The 21,859-nt window shown below is 52.5% G+C and overlaps 7 protein-coding genes and 1 non-coding gene across 8 annotated transcripts; 4 read left to right on the forward strand and 4 right to left on the reverse strand.

The window, feature by feature from the left end:
• Window positions 1-205: 205 nt before the first annotated feature.
• Window positions 206-1,258, forward strand: BDW74DRAFT_185164 (oxygenase MpaB family protein; the record flags this gene model as incomplete). Its single annotated transcript, XM_073730984.1, has 1 exon — window positions 206-1,258. Exon 1 carries the CDS (start codon window positions 338-340, stop codon window positions 1,256-1,258), a length of 921 nt encoding a protein of 306 aa, XP_073584385.1. The 5' UTR covers window positions 206-337.
• A 359-nt stretch (window positions 1,259-1,617) lies between these two features.
• BDW74DRAFT_t119 lies at window positions 1,618-1,698 on the forward strand. Its single transcript has one exon. It is a non-coding gene; the product is annotated as a tRNA-Cys (tRNA).
• A 646-nt stretch (window positions 1,699-2,344) lies between these two features.
• On the forward strand, window positions 2,345-3,067 carry BDW74DRAFT_178027 (uncharacterized protein; the record flags this gene model as incomplete). Its single annotated transcript, XM_073729082.1, has 3 exons — window positions 2,345-2,676; window positions 2,723-2,779; window positions 2,833-3,067. The coding sequence occupies 3 exons, from the start codon at window positions 2,345-2,347 to the stop codon at window positions 3,065-3,067; spliced, it is 624 nt and encodes a 207-aa protein (XP_073584386.1).
• Window positions 3,068-10,285: 7,218 nt separating this feature from the next.
• Window positions 10,286-12,206, reverse strand: BDW74DRAFT_178029 (uncharacterized protein; the record flags this gene model as incomplete). Its single annotated transcript, XM_073729083.1, has 4 exons — window positions 10,286-11,218; window positions 11,261-11,555; window positions 11,629-12,008; window positions 12,066-12,206. 4 exons carry the CDS (start codon window positions 12,204-12,206, stop codon window positions 10,286-10,288), a joined length of 1,749 nt encoding a protein of 582 aa, XP_073584387.1.
• A 1,862-nt stretch (window positions 12,207-14,068) lies between these two features.
• BDW74DRAFT_178031 (hydantoinase/dihydropyrimidinase family protein) lies at window positions 14,069-15,724 on the reverse strand (the record flags this gene model as incomplete). Its single annotated transcript, XM_073729084.1, has 3 exons — window positions 14,069-14,612; window positions 14,687-15,624; window positions 15,686-15,724. 3 exons carry the CDS (start codon window positions 15,722-15,724, stop codon window positions 14,069-14,071), a joined length of 1,521 nt encoding a protein of 506 aa, XP_073584388.1.
• A 302-nt stretch (window positions 15,725-16,026) lies between these two features.
• BDW74DRAFT_185166 (uncharacterized protein) lies at window positions 16,027-17,907 on the forward strand (the record flags this gene model as incomplete). The annotated part of the gene is made up of 1 exon (XM_073730985.1): window positions 16,027-17,907. One exon carries the CDS (start codon window positions 16,027-16,029, stop codon window positions 17,905-17,907), a length of 1,881 nt encoding a protein of 626 aa, XP_073584389.1.
• Window positions 17,908-18,204: 297 nt separating this feature from the next.
• BDW74DRAFT_185168 (nucleobase cation symporter-1 family protein) lies at window positions 18,205-20,005 on the reverse strand (the record flags this gene model as incomplete). Its single annotated transcript, XM_073730986.1, has 4 exons — window positions 19,810-20,005; window positions 19,651-19,750; window positions 19,492-19,577; window positions 18,205-19,409 (listed from the first exon to the last, which is right to left on the reverse strand). Exons 1-4 carry the CDS (start codon window positions 19,985-19,987, stop codon window positions 18,205-18,207), a joined length of 1,569 nt encoding a protein of 522 aa, XP_073584390.1. The 5' UTR covers window positions 19,988-20,005.
• A 413-nt stretch (window positions 20,006-20,418) lies between these two features.
• Window positions 20,419-21,802, reverse strand: BDW74DRAFT_185170 (acyl-CoA dehydrogenase family protein; the record flags this gene model as incomplete). Its single annotated transcript, XM_073730987.1, has 2 exons — window positions 20,419-21,157; window positions 21,225-21,802. The coding sequence occupies 2 exons, from the start codon at window positions 21,800-21,802 to the stop codon at window positions 20,419-20,421; spliced, it is 1,317 nt and encodes a 438-aa protein (XP_073584391.1).
• Between the last annotated feature and the right edge of the window lie 57 nt (window positions 21,803-21,859).

A 21,859-nucleotide genomic window follows, 5' to 3' on the forward strand; every position in this document is an offset into this window, starting at 1 on the left:
GCCCTCGCAAGATTTATAAAGCTTCTGTCTAGTCATCCTGACTCTTGTATCAAGAACGGTGTCACATGAACAGGACTACCGCGGCTTGAACCCCACCCATCGGCTCGCGGCCCGGCGGTATGGCAACCTTATCAATCCTGACGAACATGGAAGAACATTATCTCCGGCGACTATACGCGGGGGGAGCCATTTATATATGTGGCTAGGGAGGAGCATGTCCGCTGCACCCCAGTTCAACCCTCGTATATTTCCGTTGCGGATAGGCAACCCCCGATATAAACAGCCCACGACAGCGCCTTCCAGTGCTACATGATACTAAACACGAAATACCACCATCATGGCCACCAGCTCCATTACCCCCAAAGAAGCCCGCTCCATCGTCATCCAAATCGACGACGACGCCACACCCCTCGGTGAATCCGACCTCGCTATCTCCGAACTTCAAAAGGTCGCGAAAGAGGGCATCGCCCTTGGCGCCGGCGCCGCAGCAATCCTCCTCCAGATCGCACACCCCCTCGTTGGCCAAGGTGTGGCAGACCATAGCACTTTTGCTAGCCGCACTATAAGTCGGACACAGTATACGCAGATGTACATCTTTGCTATGATCTTCGGCACACCGGAGGAGAAGGCCGCGATGAAGGAGTGGGTTGATAAGGCGCATTCAAGGGTAAAGGGTGAGGTTGCGAGTGGAGCTCGTAAGAGCGAGGCGTATGATGCCATGAATCCAAGGTTGCAGTTGTGGGTTGCTGCTACGATTTACGCGAGTATGGTGGGCATGTACGAGAAGGTTTATGGCGAACTACCGCCGCTCAAGGCCGAGCTTGTGTACCAGGCTTTCGCGTGCATGGGGACGTCCTTGCAGGTTCCGAAGGAGATGTGGCCCAATGACCGCAAGGCGTTTAAGATCTATTGGGACGATGTCGTGAAGAACCAGCTGGATGTTACGCCTGATGCGCGGGGTGTGTTGGGTGAGTTGTTTCATCCGAAGGGGCTGCCGCTATGGGCGAGGCCGATTGCTTGGGTGCTTTTGCCAATTGTGCGGCCGGTCACGATTGAGCAGTTGCCGCCCAATGTGAGGGAGGGGTTTGGGTTGAGGTCGACGAGGAGGACGAGGGCTGTTACGGGGTTGTTTATGAGTACGGTTGCGGTGACGTATCCGCTTACGCCAGGGTTTATACGGCACTGGCAGAAGGCATACTCGATGAGGTTGATGAGGAAGAGGATGAGGAGTCGGGGTGGGAAGTTGGTGAAGTTGTAGTTGTAGTTGTAGTTGGGTGTTGTATCTAACTAGGTCAATTGACAGAATAATTGATTTTTCTACCAAGTCCACCACTCTCTTGGGATGTTTGCTGTTATATATTCCAGGGTATGCTTACCGACTTCCCTCCCACCTCGTGTACGGCACCATACCTGGTACTTCATTACGAGGGCCCAGGGCTAAATGTTACAGACAACAAATCCTATTCAATCCCAAGGGCCCCCAAATAATAATTTAATACTCTCTGAGCACATTTAGTCTGAATGGGCTGATATTAGACTATGGAGTGGCTCACTTGGACGTTTGCATATATAAATGATTATATATAACTCCAGAGTATAGAGACTTTCACCAATAAAGGGTCGGTAGCTCAGTGGTAGAGCAAGCGGCTGCAGTCACCTGGTTCCGCTAGGTCCCGCGTTCAACTCGCGGTCGGCCCTTTCTTTTTTTATTTTTTAATTTTTGGTTTTCTGGACTAGTACAGCAAAAGCGCTCCAGTGGCTTGGCGCGCTAGCCCAACTGAGCTGCGGCCGCGACGGGCGGGACGGCATCCCCGGGGTCCGGTCCCGAGCTACTTGTACATACGTCTCAAATTCGTGAGGCTCTTGGTGCTTGCAATGCTGTGTATACCAGGTAGGTAGTGCCCACGTGTACATCAAGCTGCCTTCCAGGGAAATATAGAGATTCGAGCTCATGGGCATAGTTTCCCAATGCGTCCACCCGTGCACGAACTTAACCTTTCATGTCCTGCCTGATTACAGCTCAGCTTCCTATTAATACCCCGTGGACAACTGAGTGACGGCCAGACGATTTACTTGATACTCTAAGATAATTGAGCCACAGCCACGCCAACCACTCTCCGCCACGTGGTTGTGTAACAAGTCGCTTGGATGATGCTGACTCTAAGTCCAGCCTCGCGAGACGCCCTCGTCAGCATCGTCAGATCAACCCCACCTTGATCCTCTCACCTCCATCGCTGACAAGCCAATATGGAGGGCGTCGGAGCAGCTGCGAGCATTATCGCCGTGGTAGATCTATCAGCTAAAATCGCTACAATCCTGTTCCAGTATTCAACGGCCATCAAGAATGCAAGGCCCGAGGTTGAGCGGCCTGCGGGGCGAGGTGGAGAGGCTCGATGCGACCCTTCGAGGCGCGCAGCGACTGCTTGATAGTCCGCAGGGAACTCATCTCAAAACATCACAGGCCTTGCGTCAAAGCCTCACCGAGTGTCGTTTGGAGCTAGAGAGCCTGGAAGAGGAGCTGCAGAAGAAGCTTGGGTCTGGGTTTTCGCAAAGAATGAGACGGTCTGGCTTTCATTCTCTAAAGTGGCCTTTTGAGAGTAAAGAAGTCGACCGGATCATCGCGAGCTCTGAACGTCAGAAGAATACATCATCGGCGGCTCTGACCATTGACCAGGTGTATGTGTACTTTTTGTACGCAAAAACCAGTTGCTGATGATTGCAGTGAACAGGTTCTTGACATCAACCAAACCCTCCTCCGCTCAAACCTCCCGGTCGTCGGGTCCGCGATCTTCAACTCGCAAACAAACGAGGATGAACCCTTGTGTCTCTCAGGAACGCGAGTCGACTTCTTCAAGAAGTCTATGACTGGGTGGACGATCAGAATGGAAAGAGCATATTCTGGTTGGAAGGAATGGCAGGCATGGGCAAGTCCACCATCTCGCGGACGGTCGCACAACATTTTGCAAACAAGAAGGCACTCATTGACACCTTCTTCAAGCGAGGCGAAGGGGGGCGAGCCAGCGCAGCCAAATTCATCAGCACATTCACTTCCCAGCTCATTGCATAATTCGGCTCTGGCAGTGGGTGTGAAAGCTGCAATCGACGCAGATCCAGCGATTACTCGGAAGTTCATGGGCGAGCAGTTCGAGCGGTTGATCCTCCAGCCCTTGAAAAGTCTTGAAAACCATGCAGATAAGCCGACCACGGTTCTCCTTGTTGTCGACACCCTCGATGAATGTGGGCGGCAAGAAGATATCAGACGAATTGTCTACCAGATGACTCGCGGTGCTGGCTTAGGGTCTATCCGCTGGAAGGCTTTCCTGACAGGTCGACCCCGGATGAAAGATATATGGCTTCAGTCTCCTATGACGGCGATGGTTGCCTCTGGGACGCAAGGACGGGTACCAAGATTCATACGTTCGGTGACACAAATCTCATGTTTACAGGAGAATCCCACGGTGAACCAAACCTTAACGAAGACAGGGTTTCAGTTAACGATATATCGAGCTTCCGGAACCTTGTGTTTTCTACCAAGGGCAAAATATTTGCCAGCGCTTGTTGGGAATTGAGCGGAACCGTTTTGGTGTTTGATTTAGGGTCAGACCAGGGACCTCGTGAGCTTGAGCACGACGAGGATGTTAGGCTCATTGCTGTATCCATGTGCGGCCATTTACTGGCATCTCTATCCAGCAGCATCGTTTACCTTTCAGACACGATCAGTGGCCAGAATCTTCATAAGTTCAGCCACAAACACACGGGTCAAATGGGTCTTATTCTCATCGGTTGCAGCCAACACACTTGTAACCATGACTTCAGAAAGCAATATATATGTGGGAAGACGTATCACGCGAGGAGGGTTGGCCCAAGTACAGCACGAAAAGCATGCAAGGCAACATCTACAAGATCGCATTTTCAGCGGACGGCACAGAAATAGCAGTAATTTCTGCTTGTCCTGACAAGTATAAGCAAAATATCGTCTCTTCAAAACAAGAGCCTAAACGACATGCAGTTATATCTTCAAAGCAATCCCGGCCGCTTTTACCGGGTTACGCTTTCCAATGGCAAGACGGTTGCATATCAAGAGGGAATCCGGAACAGAAAATTTCACGTGTGGAAGGGTCCTCAGCGTCAAAATGTTACGGTAATACCACTAAGGTCTGCCAGCAGCATCTCACTTTCGCCAGACGGTCGATTCTTGCACAAAAATCGAGGCCGCGTTAGTATTGATGGCTCTGAAAATCAGGCGGAGCCTACACCGGCCTTTGTAACAAATGATTGGGTTATGAAAGGCTCCAACAAAGTTTTGTGGATTCCTCATGACTATCGCTACTACCAGAGCGCCTGTCACGGAAACTCGTTTGCTCTCGGTTATTCTAATGGACGAATGATCTATTAGAGGATTCCTGATGACCTTGAAGACTGTTTACCTCAGGTACCAGTTTGACCACGTGTAACGGCCTGTCCTCATGAATGCACAATATCCCTTTCCAAGAGTGTATACCAACAATTCTGCTTGATAGTATCATACCATAGGAGCTAGCTGGATTTTTGCCACTTCTGTCATTACAGTTATCAACTCTAACTGATAGCCCCCCTTAGATGGTGCATGCAACCCCGGTATCTTACATGCTAAACTGCCAATGCGGCTATAAGCAAAGGGCGAACCTGCTGTTCTAGCTCCATAGCCACGTACCTCTATTGATCATAGACACACTGACCCGCTCGCGGAATCATAATATGCCCCATTATCCCGTTAGGGCTATTAGAGCTGGAAGAATGGGGCCCCTAATGTTAAGCCCGCAGCTTCTTAGTGTGTATATCGGTGCTTCGTGCTCCGCCGTATTGATTTGTACAAAGTATAGTTTAAAATCCATCCAATTCTACTATCCTGAAATGCGGTGTGTAAATAAAGCTTGGAACCACGCCCAATGATCTGAGACCCCATAAGATGGGCTTTCTCTCCGTCCTGGTCACAACCTTCCTAACCGGCTACTGATACCTGCCTCCATTCAATCAACTGTGGGTGAAATTTCACCCATGGATGGCAGGGGCAGTTAGGGCTTAGGGCTTGGCATCGGATGGTTATGACGCCGCTTGTTGTGCTGGCGAAGGTGATCTTTACGTCCAAAAGCTTTCCCGCAACCACTAACAAGACACGAATGCGCTTTCGGGGAGATATGAATTGTACGTAGGTGGCGGATAAGGTCGCCTTCTCGCTTGAAGCACGAGCCAGAGCATCCTTGCCATTTGCACTGGAATTTGGAAGTCGAGCGGGTGGGAGCTAATTGCGGACAAGACCTGGCAGTTGAATGTTAGCGAGAGGACTTGATATAAGTTGGGTATAAAGGTGAGTACATTCTAGTCTGGTGCCCATTGCTCGTTATCCTATCCCCTTGCTGAGGGACAGACATGTCGTGCAGCGTATTCGAGGCCACCCCTGCAATGTCCTGCCCGCATGAATTGACAGGGACAAGTAGAGGAGGGTCTTGAGTCCACCAGCTGTTCGTCGGATCAGGGGTGATGAAATGTTGAGTATCTGGCGTAGCGTTTTGGCATTTGAGAGAAAATATAGTGGCAGGCGGATCGTCATGAGGGAATGATAACAACGATATGAACTGCGAGCTGAAGTCACTTGGAGATTGTGCAAGTTCGCTGGCAGAAGGGATGTATAGACCATCGAAGGTTGCGTCACTTGGTAGCTGGATGGTGGGAGTCCGAGCCATTGTTTCGCATAAGGAGACTTTGCAGGTGGTAGACAGTCGTTCTCTTTGCTAATTCTCTTCGTTCAGGTCTAACCACAACTAAATATTGCGCGAAGAGAAAAGCTTATTTATATAGTCCTCGGGTAGAGGGCTTGATATCGCACGTATTTGAAGGAGGGCATTGAGGGGATTGCCAAGAATTACATGTCTACAAGATAGAGGCCAAGAGGCAGCAAAGGTTTGGGCTCGAACTGGAGTTTCAAAGTAAGGTTGAAATGCGATGCTTACTTCTGTGGTTCAGGGGAGGATAAGAGGAAGAGCCAATGAACGCACACTTGGGGTCAGCCCCAGAATTGTCAGGATCATCCGGGCGCATTATGTCCAAAATGGCTGACGTGGAACTCTGCATGCAGATCGTGACATTGTCCGTCCACCGGGAAGAAGTCGGAAAACACCTATCAGAAGGAGACGCCAGCGCCACAGAGAAGTCGGTCAGGGCTAGGCCACACCAAACCTGCGAGATTTAGGATTAAGCCAATTGGCTTGGAGATATCAGCGACACAGCGCTGTACTTTTTCCTGCGCGAGATTGTAGAAGCGCCCAATAAGATTGGGTCTTAGCTGCAATGAGTTGGAAGGCACAGCCACTCTGAGCGGGCCGATGCTGGCAGGTGTTTCTTAAGTGCAGGCGCGACCCAGCCTTGTTCCAAATGTTGCCCCCATATCGTCCTTGGGGCAGGAGCGTTCCACCTGCAGGTCATCTCGCATTAGCAGCTTGCCTTCCTCTCTCTATTTCCGGCGGTGTCACCCTTGCAACCTCCTCAATTCATCTTTCCTCTCCCATTCTTCAAGCCCCCTTGTACTACCTAAGCAATGCAGTGATGGAGGACCGCGAGTGGCAGGCTCTTCAACCTGAGATCCAGCGTCTTTACATCAACGAAAATAAGACACTTTCACAAGTCGTTGAACTGATTGAATCCAAGTTTGGATTCCGAAGGACGTAAGTTCTGCGACAACCGATACTAAGAAGGCCGCCATTGTGATGATCTCCGCTCATATGAGTCTAGAACGTCACAATATGAAAGACGACTGAAGAGATGGGGTCTTGTCAAGAACCAAAAGGTCTCGGATACGGAATGGAAGTTCGTTGGAATACAAATCCACAAGCGAAAGCTCAACGGCAAGCACAAGAGCGATGTATACAAGAATGGAAAACGGGTACCTCCTGGTACAGTCAAGGCCGCAGTATACGGAGGAAAGGCATACATCTCGACAGCAGATCTTGCTAGAGGTTCGTTTACCTATACTTGCGACATCGTGATATCATCGATGCTGACTATGCGCACTGTAGAGCCGTCCCCAAGCACACCAGGCGGCATTGTTGTTTGCAGTCCGAGGTCACCAAAGTCGAAATTGCAAATAGAGCTCCCCCATCAACAGCTGAGCTTGCTCGATCCATTGAACAGTTATCAAGGATTGAGTATGACACAAGACCATTTGTTTAAATGACTACGCTGAATGCTTTTATAGACATGCCGTCACATTTGTCTACTACCACAGCGCTCTTTTCCACCGAAGCTACAACACAGTTGCAAGATGTGAAGCGCGGCGTAAGAGAGTCCCATAGCGGAATCGTGCCATGCGACAAGCTCGACTGCTCACCAAGCATACAGGGCTACAACCGAAACGCCACGGCGCTGAAGCAGTTGACGTTGGACAATCACAACAAGAACCCAAAAGACAACGCTGTCTTGAAGCTATGCCAGGGCTCAAAATCAAACTTGCCCGGGTTGAAGACTAAGCTGTCTCTGGCGTCCAACGGACTGGCGTTGGACGACGCACAAATGATGGAGACACTGCGCGAAACGAATCTGAATTGCTTTGTCAACTTCCGGACCCTGCTATTGATGTCGGAGCCAACTGCTGCAGCCATCGCAGAGAAGTTCTTTGCCAGCGCCTTGCGGGTTTTGGATTCGGAGGCTGTGGGTATGATGTTAGTGGCGGGCATCGATCCTAATCGAATTTTGTCAAGCCGCTTCTCTACAGGCTCGACGTATCTACAACACGCTGCCGGCATTCCCATGGAGAAGGGATTCCGAATTGCGCAGCTTTTGCTTTCACATGGTGCAAATCCCAATCTGACGTTCAACCGTGAGCTAGCGTTATGCCATGCCATCCGAAACACGAATAACAGGACTGCTCAGTTGCTTCTTTCATATGGGGCAGTTGTTGACGCAGACTGCCTTGCAGCAGCCGCGAAACATATCGAGGATATGGACCTATTTAACCAGCTCCTAGCAGTATGCCCCGATGTAAACCCCGCTAAGAATCAGCTTGAAGACCAGAGCGCGCTGGCGGAGGCTGTCCTCAGGCAGAACGTTAACATGACGACTTCTTTGCTTCAGAGAGGGGCTCAACCGCGGTATACTGCGTATGTTGAAACAGCAGTCAGTGAGACCGGCAAAACTAGTATCCTTGGGCTGACTATTCAGACTGAACGACCGGAGATTATAAAGCCTATTCTACAGGCTTGCAAGGGGACCCCGACTGGCGAGCTTGTAGCGTGTGACATAGAAGACTTCGTTTCGCCGCTTGCCATTGCTGTGGAGAGTGGCAAGTCTGAACTCGTTGACCTTCTCATCGGCGCTGGTGCTGATGTCCGTTCTGCCGGTGAGTCCCAGGGTCTGACTCTCATGGAACGCGCGGTCACACTGGATGACTTTCAGATGTGTAAAGTTCTTGTGGGATATGGCGCCCAGGTTGACCGACCTTCGCCAAACAGTGAGCCTCACTCAGCGCTGTCAATCGCGGTCGAAAGCAACTCTGTCGATATCGTCTCACTATTGCTCCGAGCAGGCGGACGTGTGAACGACCACTACATCGAACTCCCCGAGACAGTGCTTGCGACGGCGATTGAATGTGGAAGCCCGGCACTCGTAGGATTGCTACTGAATGCCGGGGCTAGACATCTTGGAACCTCGTTGAGATGGATTCGCAACCTAGACACAGCAACCTACCTCCACAAGTCCAACCTGTTACAGAGGGTCCTCGATACTTGTGGTGCTCGAGTTCTTGCGGCTGCTATCTTGTCAAGGAACGACGAGCTGGCGCGCTTTCTGCTTGACCGTACTTTTGATGTCAATGAAAGGGGGACATGCTCCATTGACGAAACAACCCCGTTGAGTGCAGCAATCAAAACATGCAATATCTCCCTTGCAAGTTCAATTATCGCCCGGGGCGCGATAATAAGAAATGCTGATTTCGGGGCAGCGGTTGAGTACTGTCTTGCATATGGAGGTAATGAATTGTTCCATTTCATGCTGTGCCATTTTCCCGGCAATGCCCCTACGGCGGTCGGGAGGATTGTCCTTGCGAAGAGACAAGATCTGTTACATTGTCTTTTGAGCAAGGGGATTACCCCCGGAGGGATCCCCACGCTTCCAGAACAGTACTGGCGCCTGAACGATAACTATATCTATGGGAAACCACGATCAGCGCTTGAAATAGCAGCATTGGAGGACAACCTCTTGATGCTGCGGACCCTACTGCAGTCTTATCCCTGGACTAAGACACTCAAAGGCCGCGCGCTGTCGCTAGCCCTTCTTTTCGGGCGCGAGGAGGTGGCAGAGTACCTGTTGGGGACGAATCCCGACATGAACCGAGAAGTCGGTGTATATCCTCTCCAGCGGGACGACGAAGGAAAGCTAGTGGATTGGGGCGAATATCGTAGCACCCCTCTTCAAGCCGCCGCCGAAAACCAGGATATCTCTATGGTTGAGAAACTCCTCAAAAACCCGACCACAAACATCAACTTCCTGGGCAGAGGTGCCACGCGCCGCACAGCGCTGCAGCTAGCCGTCAAGAGCGGCAATATGAGCCTCGTCGCGATGCTTCTTAAGCACGGCGCAGACGTCAACGCTCAGGCTGCCAAGAACAACGGAGTTACAGCCCTCCAATGCGCTGCCATTCAGGGGTCTATTGCCATTGCCCAACGGCTCATTGAACATGGGGCTGAGATCGATACTCCCGGCAAGGGCACAATGGGAAGATCAGCCCTGGAAGGAGCCGCTGAGAACGGCCGCATCGATATGGTGCGAATGCTCCTTGATAAAGGGGCGTCTGTCTTGGGCGGTGCGGGCGAGACACAGTATAAACGGGCGCTTAGGCTGGCGGAGAATGCGGGGCATTATGCTGTTGCTGAACTCATTAGGGCGTTTAGGCATCAACTGGAGATGGAGAGGCGGCCGGTTATGGATCTGGCTGATGGTGATGGGATGCTTTGATTACTGACGGTCCTAGGCACTTTGTATTGCTAGGAACACTGGCAGATTTCAGCCACGAGGTCAAATGGAAGTACTATATATTCTGGGATTCGTTAACAAATTACAATGGCAAGCTCGCGGAACAAGACAAAACGCACAATTCCTGCCGTCTGTAGTACCTAACCCCAAGAAATTGAATACATCACAGACTCTAAAGCGATTTGACAGCCCATGAGGCACCAAAAAACGTTAAGCCAAACTCGGTCGCAGACACCCAAGTCCTATCGTTGCACCGCTGGCATGTATACCCAAATGACCTGTTTTACACGATAAAGAATGCCTGACCACCCCATGCACTGAACTCAGGATTTAGCGCATCCTCTCTGCAGAAAAGGCACGGCAGACTGGTAAACGGGCTCCCGTCAACTAAAGTTTCAGTCTGGGTCCCAGTTCCGTTTTCCTCGTTGACAGTGCCTAGCACTGTGCTTTGCTGGGATGAGGTTTCAGAGTCTCGGGCGTCGTCCTCTTCAGCTTGAGCTTCGGCTCCGGCTTCAGCTTCACGGTCCGGATCCCGGTCCTCATCACCATCTTCAGCTTCGGCAGGGAAATCAGCAATCAGATAAGTTCCAACCGCATAACTCTTGGAACGGCCGCTTCGGCAATAGACCAAGGTGGCCCGGCTTCTTGAACTTGATTCGCAGTGGGTCCGGATGAGTAGATGAATGGATGACGCACTCTCGCTATTGGAATCATCCGGCGATGACAGTTCGGCTTCAGCTTCTCGCAACACCGTCTCCAGGTAGCATGGTGTTTGAAGTCCTTCTGAGAGACCGCCGCGAGCACAGACAGAGACATGTTCGCACTTGCTCCTACCACAAGGCTCTTTGAGGATTAGGACTGGCGGCCCTTCGTCATGTACGATCATCGTTTTGACACAGAATTGAAAGTAGCTATCATCCTCATCTTCACCTTCAGAGCCTCGGGCACAGTTGGTGAGAGAGACGCCACCATCAATGAATAAATCTGCGTTGGGGCCAATCTCAAGGTGTTGAGTATCGTGGACGGGGATCGAGTATGTGGGCTGTTCGTCGTCCGTTGTCATCGGAAAGTATTCAGATTGCGAGAAGATAGCATCGTCCGTCTCGTAATCTCCAGCCTCCGTTTGGTTTGTCTGTAAAAGAGGGGCAGGGCCTTGCATCCCCGTCTCAAAATCACTGTCTTGCTCCTGGCTCGAAGGCGGATATTGGCCCATTTGCTATGAGAGTTGGAGACTTCCGTCATGTAGGATCATGGCGACTTTCTCCGAGGAGCTTTCCGACTCCAAAATGTTAGTCGACTGGGAACTCTCAGGCGATACCCCCGTATCGCGAGTAACGCGTGGCTCGGTTTGTGACGCGCGAGTGCTGGTTGAGACGGACCTGGCTATTCGCGTCCTCAAGCCTGCTTTAGGCTGAGGTCTCTCCTGCTCGGCCTTCACGTCTATCACCACTGGGTTCTTCGCTTTGAAAGACTTCTGCAAGTCTTGGAGATCTTTGAATTGCGCCGTGAAGGAATCCTTCATGTTGGTGATTAGGAGTTGTGTTTCGTCAGTTCTGCGACTCGTCAGTAACTTGCTCCTCGACACATCCTGGAAATGCTTCCAATGTTGCATTGATTCATGCTTACTTGATCTCATTCCGCGCCAAGAGAATAGTCGAGAATGCATAGTGCAGTGAAGACTCGATCTGCTTCGCCGTCTGAATCATATCGTTGATGTGATTCTGGTTCAAGACGAAAACCATTGCTGACGGCGCCTCTCTGAAGAACCGTTTGACGGAGCTGTACATACGCAGCAGCATGCGCACTGTGGCCTTGTTTGCGCCACCCTGAGGGTCGTAGTAGGCCTTCAGCATCTTGGTAAGGTTTCTTACGGTGTCGACCAGGCTTTCAATACTGTCTGCGCAGAACTCGATGATATTTCGCTCTTTACCATCGACCACCAATTTGGTGTCGGCCTTCTGGATCGCCTCGGATTGTTTGGCGTATGTGTCCATCAGTGACGTTGTCTGGGTATTTCTGGATCAGTAATGCTTGCTATTCTATACGTATATCTCCAGGCTTACTTTGTTGATTGTTTCTAGCACCATGTAGTAGCGCAAGAGGTCTTCGCGAGAGCTCTTGAGCTTGCGGATAAATTGATAGAATTCTTTTACAACCTCTGCTGGCGTTGTGACGCTGGCACCTAGCCCCAGGGGCTCAGCCATGGCTCGTGTGGTACCCAGCAGCAGTCAAAAGTATAAAAAGTGTGTTCGGAACCTGGATGGCTGAAGAATGAGCATTCAAGGGAGCAAGGACCTGTGCCTTATATATTGACGATTTGATAAAACCGCCTTCTTTGAATCTCCAACTCGGCTGTCATCCAGGAATAGCGTGAGCGAGGTGCCAGGCTGGAAATTGTGGCGGAGACTGGTTCGTGCAGAAATTATACGCCAATATCCAATCGCTTGCATTTCATGCACTACCTGGCGCCAAAGGCTACACCTCCGTCCACCCTAGTCTGCCTCGCAAAAGTAACCCGGCTCCGCCTATTCTACTGCACGACAGATCGACGTTTGAATTAGGGTTGCTAAGAGCCCTCAACCACAGCCAAGCTTTTCGCCCACTGCTGACAGGATTTATACTGTTTCCATTTGCAAAGACTATGACCAAAGACAACTCACGGTGTGCACCTGCATAGCCATAAGGTTCCAGGTGTCTAATTGCATGGCGGTCGGTTGTCCGACTGCCAAGGGTGCCAATGGCCCCTTTATATGGAGATGTATGGATACTCTGTACCTGAGTACCGAGTACCTTCTGGATACTTCCTCACAAACTCATACTGCTCGGATAATGTGACCTAGCCAGAGACAAGACATTGTCAACGTCAGGCTACCGCCAAGTGCCTGCTTTCTCATATTGCAACGCATCAAATCGGGGCTCATAAAAGCCTAGACCAGTCGCAGTCCGCGGACAATAGTTTTAGTGTATAAAAAGTGCACAATTCCAGTCATCTATGCCATGCTCATAACTCCAATGCTTCGATATCATGATCTGTCCAATCAGGACTGTCACTTGAAGCCGAGTGGGCCCATTCTCCTTTCTTTGTGCCGCGGCTAGGCAGCACCATTATCAGCCAATCACAGTCTGCCAATAACAAGTGGAGCCAGCCTTAAGGGGCTGCTGGTGATGTCTTGGCATTCTGCATGCTTTTTATACTTGACGGGGATGTCGGTCAAGATGCAGTTTGCTTTTGAAGGAGAGCTTGAATCTTATGTTTCAATGGGATGAAAGATACTGTAGCTATTAACAGTAGTCAATAGCAATGCTCACTTCGAACACACTGTAGACAGTCAATTAAGAACACCGGACACATGCCACCCACAAACTATCGAAAGCAAAGTGGGACAGAAACAGCTGGAGCGGAGAGTGGATCACCGCATTCTTATTAGTGATTAGTTTATTGGATTGCAGGGCTGGCCATTTATCCTTCTGCCTGGCACCCAAAATAAAACATTGTATCTCCCTCTCCTTGTTTCCATTCCAGCTCTTCCCCAGACTCATCCACACATTTCACATCTCACAATGTCGTACCCGCCACAAGGTCCTCCTGGGAATTAGTACGTCCTCCACTAACATTGCTGCATCGTGATTTGGGAGATGAAGAGGAAAGCTAATGTCTTTGTATCACAGCTACCCCCCTCCCCAGCCCGGCTACGGCCCCCCTCCGCAGGCCTACCCTCCTCCCCAGATGCAATACCAGCAGGCGCCGCCGCCTGAGGAGAAGAAGGATCGTGGGTGTTTGACTGCGTGGTGCGTACACAACCCTACAATATGAGATTGAATGGAGATGTGCTGATGCTGTTTGCCGACAGTCTCATGACCCTCTGCTGCTGCTTCCTTTGCGAAGAAGCCTGCGAGTGCTGCATCGAGTGTGCCGAGTGTCTTTGTTGCGGGTGCTGATACTGCCTATACCTCCTGTTTACGTCTCTGCGTACATATACCATACCATCCATGTTATTCCAGCCATTTCATTCAATTCAATGCAACAACTCCATCTTCACAACAGATCTTCATTTCAGCTTCAGCTCTAGGAAGACGAATACGGATCAAACTCATTTACAAACACGCCCCTTGGCCGACTCAATGTGCTCCGTCCACGCTTCAAATACCCGCCGTCCCCCTTGACGCCCACAACGCCCGCCCCATCCCGATCATACACCACCTTGCCTCGCAGAATCGTATACCGCGGCCAGTTGGTGAACTCCATACCCTCGAAAGGGGTGTAGTCGATGCCATGGTGGAGCATGGTGTTGGACAGCTTGAACGGCGTCATGCCTTTGCTCTCACCAGCTTTGCCGGTCCCAGCGAACGTCTCCGCCTGCTCCTCCGTCGGATACCAGATCACGAGATCTGCGTCGTACCCCGGTGCAATTGTCCCTTTGCGGTCCGAGAGCCCGTATAGTTTTGCGGGATTCGAGGCGGTTAACTCGACGAATTTCTGGACGCTCAACCGGCCCGTTAATACGCCCGCGCAGAAGAGTGACGGCATGCGCGTTTCCAGTCCCGGGAGACCATTGGGGATCTGTGTGAATGTTGCCGTGCCCTTTTTCTTGCCGAGGGGGTGGTCGTATCTACACAAAACACCCATTAGCACATTCCCCTACACGTAAACGTAGCCTTATAAGTGAGCAAAGAGGGGACATACTTAGACGGCGCATGATCACTCGAAAACGTCGTAAACGTCCCATTAACCAGCCCATCCCACATCGCATCCAGATCCATCGGACTCTCTCGCAGCGCCGGAGAACAAACACACATCGCGCCGCTAAACCCCTCGCCACGCAGCTTCTCCGCCGTGAAAAACAGGTAGTGCGGACACGTCTCCGCATGCACAGGGAGCAACTTCGTCTGCGCGCGGCGGACATGGCTCGCGGCCACAGCCGAGCTCATGTGTACAATCAGTATTGGGACGTCGGCGAGTTGGGCGAGACTCAGGGCGCGGTACGTCGCCTCGTCCTCGGCGATATTTGGGCGTGCTAATGCGTGCGCGTATGGCTGGACATGCCCGCGTGCTTCGAGGCGCTTCGTCATCCAGTCGATCATGTCGGCGTTTTCGGCGTGGATCATGGTTGTCATGCCCAGGGAGCGCGTTGTCCCCATGACGTCTAGGATCTCGGAGTCCCGGAGGCGCATGGGCTGGTAGGTCATGTAGAGCTTCACACTTGAGATTCCCTCTTCTTTCACGAGGACGGGGAGTTCGTTTGCCAGGATTGACTCCGTTGGGTTTGAGAGGATGAGATGGAATCCATAGTCGCAGTGTGCATTGTCCCGCGCGCGGCGGTGGTACTCCTCTACCACAGGGAAAAGACTCTCATCTGTGCGCTTTTGGGACGCGAATGCGAGGACTGTTGTTGTGCCGCCTGCGATTGCGGATCTCGTCCCTGTCTCCCAGGTATCGCCTGTTGGGCTGTTGTCTTGTTGGAGGTGGACGTGGCTGTCGACGCCGCCGGGGAGGACGTAGGCGCCGTCGGCGGAGAGGGTCGGTGCCGAGGGGAAGAGGGAGGGGAGGTTCTGGCCTAGCAGGAAGATTTTGCCATTTGAGATGGCGATGTCGGTGCTTGGGAGGATGTCGGATGCTGTTGCCTACACAGTTATTGTAAGAAGTTGTTCTTTTGGTGAGGGAGGGGGAGGGAGGGGCAGGTACGATGGTCGCGTTTGTGATGATGAGCTCGATGTCGGCCATTTTGCTGGTCTCTGCAATGTGAAAGTCCTGGTATTGAGATTGAGTGTAGGCAAGCAATCTATTTCTAATACATTTACAGTCCGATCTCGCATTCGTGCCTATCTCCAACACTTTTTGCCCCCATCTCCACGGCCCTTGAACTACTCCAACGGCCATGATAAGATAGCCCTGACCGATAGGCGCCCCTCTCCCCGATAACCCGGATATTTCTCCGCGCATGCTTTAAATTATACTTATCAAGAGCATGAACACTAATATCGACATCTCATCACCGAGCCAGTATCATTACCACAGACAACAAGATGGCCCGAACCGTCCGCCTCGCCGCCGCCCAGATGGGCACGACCAACAAGTGGAACGCCCGCAGTGACACACTAAACCGCATGATCACCCTCCTGCGCGACGCCGCAAAGCAAGGCGCGCAAACCGTCCTCTTCCCCGAAATCGCATTCACAACCTTCTTCCCGCGGTATCTAATCCTCGACGAAACCGAGCTCGAATCATGGTACGAACACGGCGATATCCGCACCGCACCGAATACAAAGGCCCTCTTTGACGCTGCGTCAGAACTAGGCGTCGACATTGTCGTTGGTTTTGCAGAGGCTACGGAAAATGGAGACCACTATAACAGCTGCGTATACTACCACGCGAAATCCGGCGATATCCTCGCGCGGTACCGCAAGATCCACCTCCCTGGTGACTTTGAGCCGCTCCCTGACCCAGAAGCCGTGAACCAGCTGGAGAAGAGGTACTTCCTGCCGGGTAACCTGGGGTTCAAAGCCTTCCGCGTCCCAGGGCTGATTGACGAGCCGAACAAACCCAACGACGAGGGCAGAGTCCGCGGCGACCCCATCGTCGGGCTGATGATCTGCAACGACCGCCGCTGGGCGGAGTCCTGGCGCGCTTATGGTCTCCAAGGCGCAGAGATTATTCTGTGCGGGTACAACACGAACGGCTTCGCGCCGCAGTTCTGGGGACAATCCGGCGATATGAGCCGTGAGGAGGCAGAGGCGTTCTCGCTGTTCCACCATAAGCTTGTGATGCAGGCGCATAGTTACACGAATGCGACGTTCTCGGTTGCCTCTGCGCGCTGCGGCAATGATGATGGGAAGTATCCGCTTATTGGGGGGAGTATGATTGTGGATCCGGAAGGACGGATTCTGGCGGAGGGAAAGACGGTCGAGGATGAGGTTGTTATTGCAGATTGTGATCTGGATTTGTGTTTGCCGGGGCGGAAGAGGACGTTTGATTTTAGGAGGCATAGGAGGATCGAGCATTATGGGGTGCTGGTTGAGAGGGCGGGGGTTGTTGAGCCGCCTCTTCTTACTTCTTCTGATGAGAAGACTGCTGGTGGGCTGAAGGAGACAGTCCCTGTCCTCCCCGTCGAGAAGGAAGAGACAACATCAACGCCCAATATCATCAAGGGATCGTCAGGCCCAGGCAAGAAACACCGCATTCTCCTAATCAACCCCAACGCCACACATTCCATGACATCCAAGTGTCTCGAGATGGTTGCGCCCACATTACCCTCAGACATCCAAGTCGACGGCTTCACAGCGCCGCACCCAGCTCCAACAGCCATCGAAGGCTCGTTAGATGCCGTCCTCTCCACCGCCGCCTCTGTCCGCGCCATCATCCCCATCGCCGAGCAGTACGACGCCTTCCTGGTAGCATGCTACAGCGAGCACCCGCTCATCAAGGCCCTGCGCGAGGAACTTACGGCCCCCGTCGTCGGGATAATGGAAGCATCCCTCTTCGCGGCGCGGACATTGGGAGGCCGCTTCGGGATTGTCGTGACATCCTCCCGCTCTGCCGTCCTACACACGGATAGTATCCGGAACTACGGGCTTGACGGCTTTAGCGTTGGCGTTGAAAGCTGCGGGCTCGGTGTATTGGGATTAGAAAGAAAGGGTGAGAAGGAAGTGCTTGCTGCGATGTGCGGTGCGGCGAGGAAACTTGTTGATCGTGGTGCGGATGTGATTACACTGGGGTGTGCGGGCATGACAAAGTTGAAGGAGGCGGTTGAGGAGGAGGTTGGAGATGGTGTTCAGGTTGTTGATGGCGTTGTTGCGGGTGTGCATCATCTTGCTGGGTTACTGAGGATGGGTGGGAGGACGGCTAAACGGGGGGTTTATGCCAGTTCGAGGGTGACGAGGGAGGGGAGGGGGCAGACTTACCTGTAATCCTTTTATATATAACTTTTAGGCTTCTTGTCAATATTACATGACGAATAGATTTTAAGAAAGATTTCGCAGCTGCTCTTTGCTTCCAATGTTGTAAAGGGCTGGGTACCGCGTTTTGAAGGCTCTAAGCCCTAAGTAGGAAAAAAGGAAGCCATCCCAGCCAAGGATCGAGCATTTCTTGACGTATTGTAGTGTAGATACTTCATGTCAAAGACAGAATTAATGACGCTTCATTAAGCTAAGCACTGGTAAATCAACTAGCCCACCCAACATAAACCACACCACGAAATCTCGTGGTCATTTCTTCGTCTCAACCCCTTCCTCAACCCTTACATCCCCATCCCCCTCCATCCCATCAAGCACACTAACAACCTTCTCATCAACCTCAAACGGCCAGATAAGAAAGAGCAAATAATAAACAGTCCCACTAACAACAATCGCCACCAGCCAACTAAGACTATACAGATAACTCGCTCCCTTAGGCACACCATTCTGCCCCGTAACCGCCGCAAGACCAGGCATATTCGGCGCAATCCCACACACAAACGCAACCATCGCACGGATATTCACGCCCTTCCAGAAATAATGCGTCCCGCGCGCCTCGTACAGACTCCGCAGTCTAAGCCGTCGCCTCCGACAGAGCCAGTAATCAACCACGATCACACCCGCGATCGCACCGAGAAACAGACTGTACCCACCCAGGAACGCCGAGAAACTCGCCGCGCTATTCTGGATGTACCACGGCATACTGAGGATACTCAGTAGCGCGCAGATATACGCGCCGCGGCGGGTGTCGATGTACTTGGGAAACCAGAGCGCCAGGTCATTGGAGAAGGAGACACTGTTCGCAGAGATATTCGTGCCTATCGCCGCGAGGGACCAGCAGAACGCCGCGAAGAACTGCGCCGCGCGGTTATCCCATAACACCGCGACTTCGAGCGGGTTCCACGTCTGCACGCCGTAGATTACTTCGCTGGCGGAACTGACGGTCGCGCCGAGGACACCGCAGAGAGAAACGAGGATTACGAGGCCAACGGCCTGTGTCCAGAAGACTTCGCGCGGTTTCTGGGCATAGCGCGTGAAATCGGGCATGTTTAGTGCGAGTGTTGCTTTCGGTCCGATGGCCGATGTAACGCACTGCAGAAACACAACAGCAACAGGCGTCCCGTCTGCAATATGCGAGGGCTTCGAGAAGACGGGCCCAAAGCCGTTCGCGGCTTTGACGGCCCAGGCGAAGAGGACGATGCCGAAGATGGGCATTATGCAGGTCTTCACGATGAACAGGTACCGCAGTTTGGAGACTTTCAGCCAGAGGAGTGGCGCTTGGAGGATGATTGCGAGGAAGAAGCAGAGGAGTTCGGAGGAGGTTATGGGCCCATCGGCGGGGAGCTTGTTGGGCATGTTGTTGAAGGACGGCCAGATTGCGGAGATCATTGTCGAGACGCATTGGCCTGTTTGGTAGGTTTGCGTGCCGAACCAGATTATTGCGACGATGCCGCGGACTGTACGGCAACAATATTGGTTAGTATGATTGGGAAGTCTGGGGAAGAGGGAGGGATATGGGGAAGGGGTGGGTGGACGCACCGAAAACGGCGAAGTAGCTCCCCTTCATGCCGAAGCTCGCTCTTGTGTAGATGGGAAAGTTGATGCCGAAGATGGCGCCGACGTAGCTGTTACCATCAAGCATCAGCCCTACTATCCTAGCGTTTTCCGCGAGCATTTGTTATAAGAGTGAGGACATACCCATCCAGCATAGCCGGGATACAAACAAGAACATGCCCAACAATCACCGCCGCAATTGCCATCGGCGCACTAAGACCCTTGCTAACTGAACTCGACGTTACTGCTCTCGTTAGCAATGTCCCCATTTACCAAGAACAGGCCAGTTCGATGGTCGCATACCCTGATACATGCTAATACTAAACGCCTCCGCAACCCAGAACCCCAGAAGCGACGGCCATCGCCACGTTCGCTTGGGGCTATCAAGTGGAATCGGATCGAGGTCTTTGTTCGAGGCGACGCCTTCAACGGCGAGGCTGGCGTCGCCTTGCTTCACCTGTAATCGCTCTCGTAGGCCCATTGCGACACTTGCCCTGCTTCAAGCTGTTTGTGTCTGTGTATAGACAGGTTGTGCAAGATGGACGGAAACTGATGCAATGCATGCTGGACGAGGGCAGAGTAAGTAAAACTATTTCGTTATCAATCGAGCTGTCATTGATAAGTGAGCGGCCGATTGTTATCTTTATCTTGTTGGAGATGGGCTCATATCGGGGCTAGTGACGGCGAGATAGCAGGAGCGAAGATAACTCGCTGATAAACATCACGCTTTACTGGATAAAGTTAATCAGTCGAGAAACGGTGGATCCTAGCATGGCTGATTAGATAGAGCTGATATAAACGTGGCGACCACGTTTTCCGGGGTGGCACGGAAAAGAGAAGACTCCAGCTGTTTGGTCCCAATAAGGAATCTACTAACGCGATAAAGTACAGTAAACGAGCATTTGCAGGTGGCTAGATCTTCGCCTTCCCCAACTTCTTCTCCTCCGCCTTGAACAGCTTCACCAGCTGCCTTATCGACAAATCAAGCAGGACATCCTCCGAACCACCCGGGATCCGTGCACCAGGCACATCCCTCAAAATAGCCTCAACCAGCTCGCCCTGCCCCTGCTTCGTGAACCCCGCACCCCCAAACAGCAGCACCGCCGTCTGCGCACACTCATTCAGCACCATCGCCCCCTTCGCCTTCGCCAGCGCCGTAATCCCGCCCAGCTGGCGATCTGCCTCTTCCTTGGGCAGATGAACCATCTGGTACAGCAGCTGCTCGACAAACGCCCACATCGTCTCGAGCTCGGCGCCCGCTTTGGCGAGTCTGTGGCGTACAACGGGTTGATCCATGAGTGTTTTCCCGAATGCCTCGCGCTTCAAGCAGTATGCGAATGCGGTCGAGAGTGCAACGCGGGCTTGACGCGTGACCCCGACCGCGATGGTTAGTCGTTCGTGGTTGAAGTTGTTCATCACCAGCTTCATGCCCTCGCCTTCGCGGCCGATTAGGTTCTCCACGGGGACTTTGACGTCGTCGAGCTCGATGTACGTTGTTCCGCCGGTGATCTGGCCGGCGACTTTAAGGCGCTGCATTGAGACGCCGGGGTAGCCTTTCAATGGCACGACAAGTAGTGAGAGACCCCCTGCGCCGGGCCCGCCTGTGCGCACGGCCATCGTGCTGTAGTCGGACCAGATGCCGTTCGTAATCCTAAGATCAACAATCAGCCTCTATCCCTCTCGACTAGCCAGTAAGGGTTTTGGCAAGGAGTCCTTACCACTTCTTATTCCCATTAACAATATAGAACTTCCCATCCTCACTCTTCGTCGCCGTCGTCGTAATATTCGCCACATCACTCCCCGCATCCGGCTCCGTAATCGCAATGCAGTTCCTCTTGCGCCCCGTCAACAGATCCGGCAGGAACTTTTCCTTCAACTGTTCACTGCCATACTTGATAATCGGCGGCGTGCCGAATGCGAATCCCGCGGTTAGCGACCCGCTCGGTCCGCTGAGTCCACTCCTGGCCATCTCATCGCAGTAGATGCCCGTGTGCAGATAGTCCCATTCTTCGACCTTCACGCCGAGGATGTCGTGGATTCCGAGCTTCTTGAGCCAGGCTACTGGTAAGGGCGCGGGGAGGTTGGGCAGGAGCATGTTGGATTTGTTGAAGTCGGAGAAGACGTGCTCCGGAACGGTCCCGGCTTGCTCCCACTCCATTGCGTGCTTTAGGAGGTGCTCGTAAAGGAAGGCGCGGCATGCTTTTTGGAAGCGCCGGTGCGAGTCGGTGTAGTAGGGGGATGGCAGGCCCCGGAGGTAGGGGGGTTCGGCGAAGGGGACGGTGGATATTTCGGCCATTTTGCTTGTTTCTGGTGGTCTTTAGAGGGGCATACTGGGTAGATAGGCGATGGACTA

This window comes from Aspergillus multicolor (assembly GCF_047715735.1).
Source record: "Aspergillus multicolor strain CBS 133.54 unplaced genomic scaffold BDW74scaffold_11, whole genome shotgun sequence".
Classification (NCBI taxonomy): Eukaryota; Fungi; Ascomycota; class Eurotiomycetes; order Eurotiales; family Aspergillaceae; genus Aspergillus; species Aspergillus multicolor.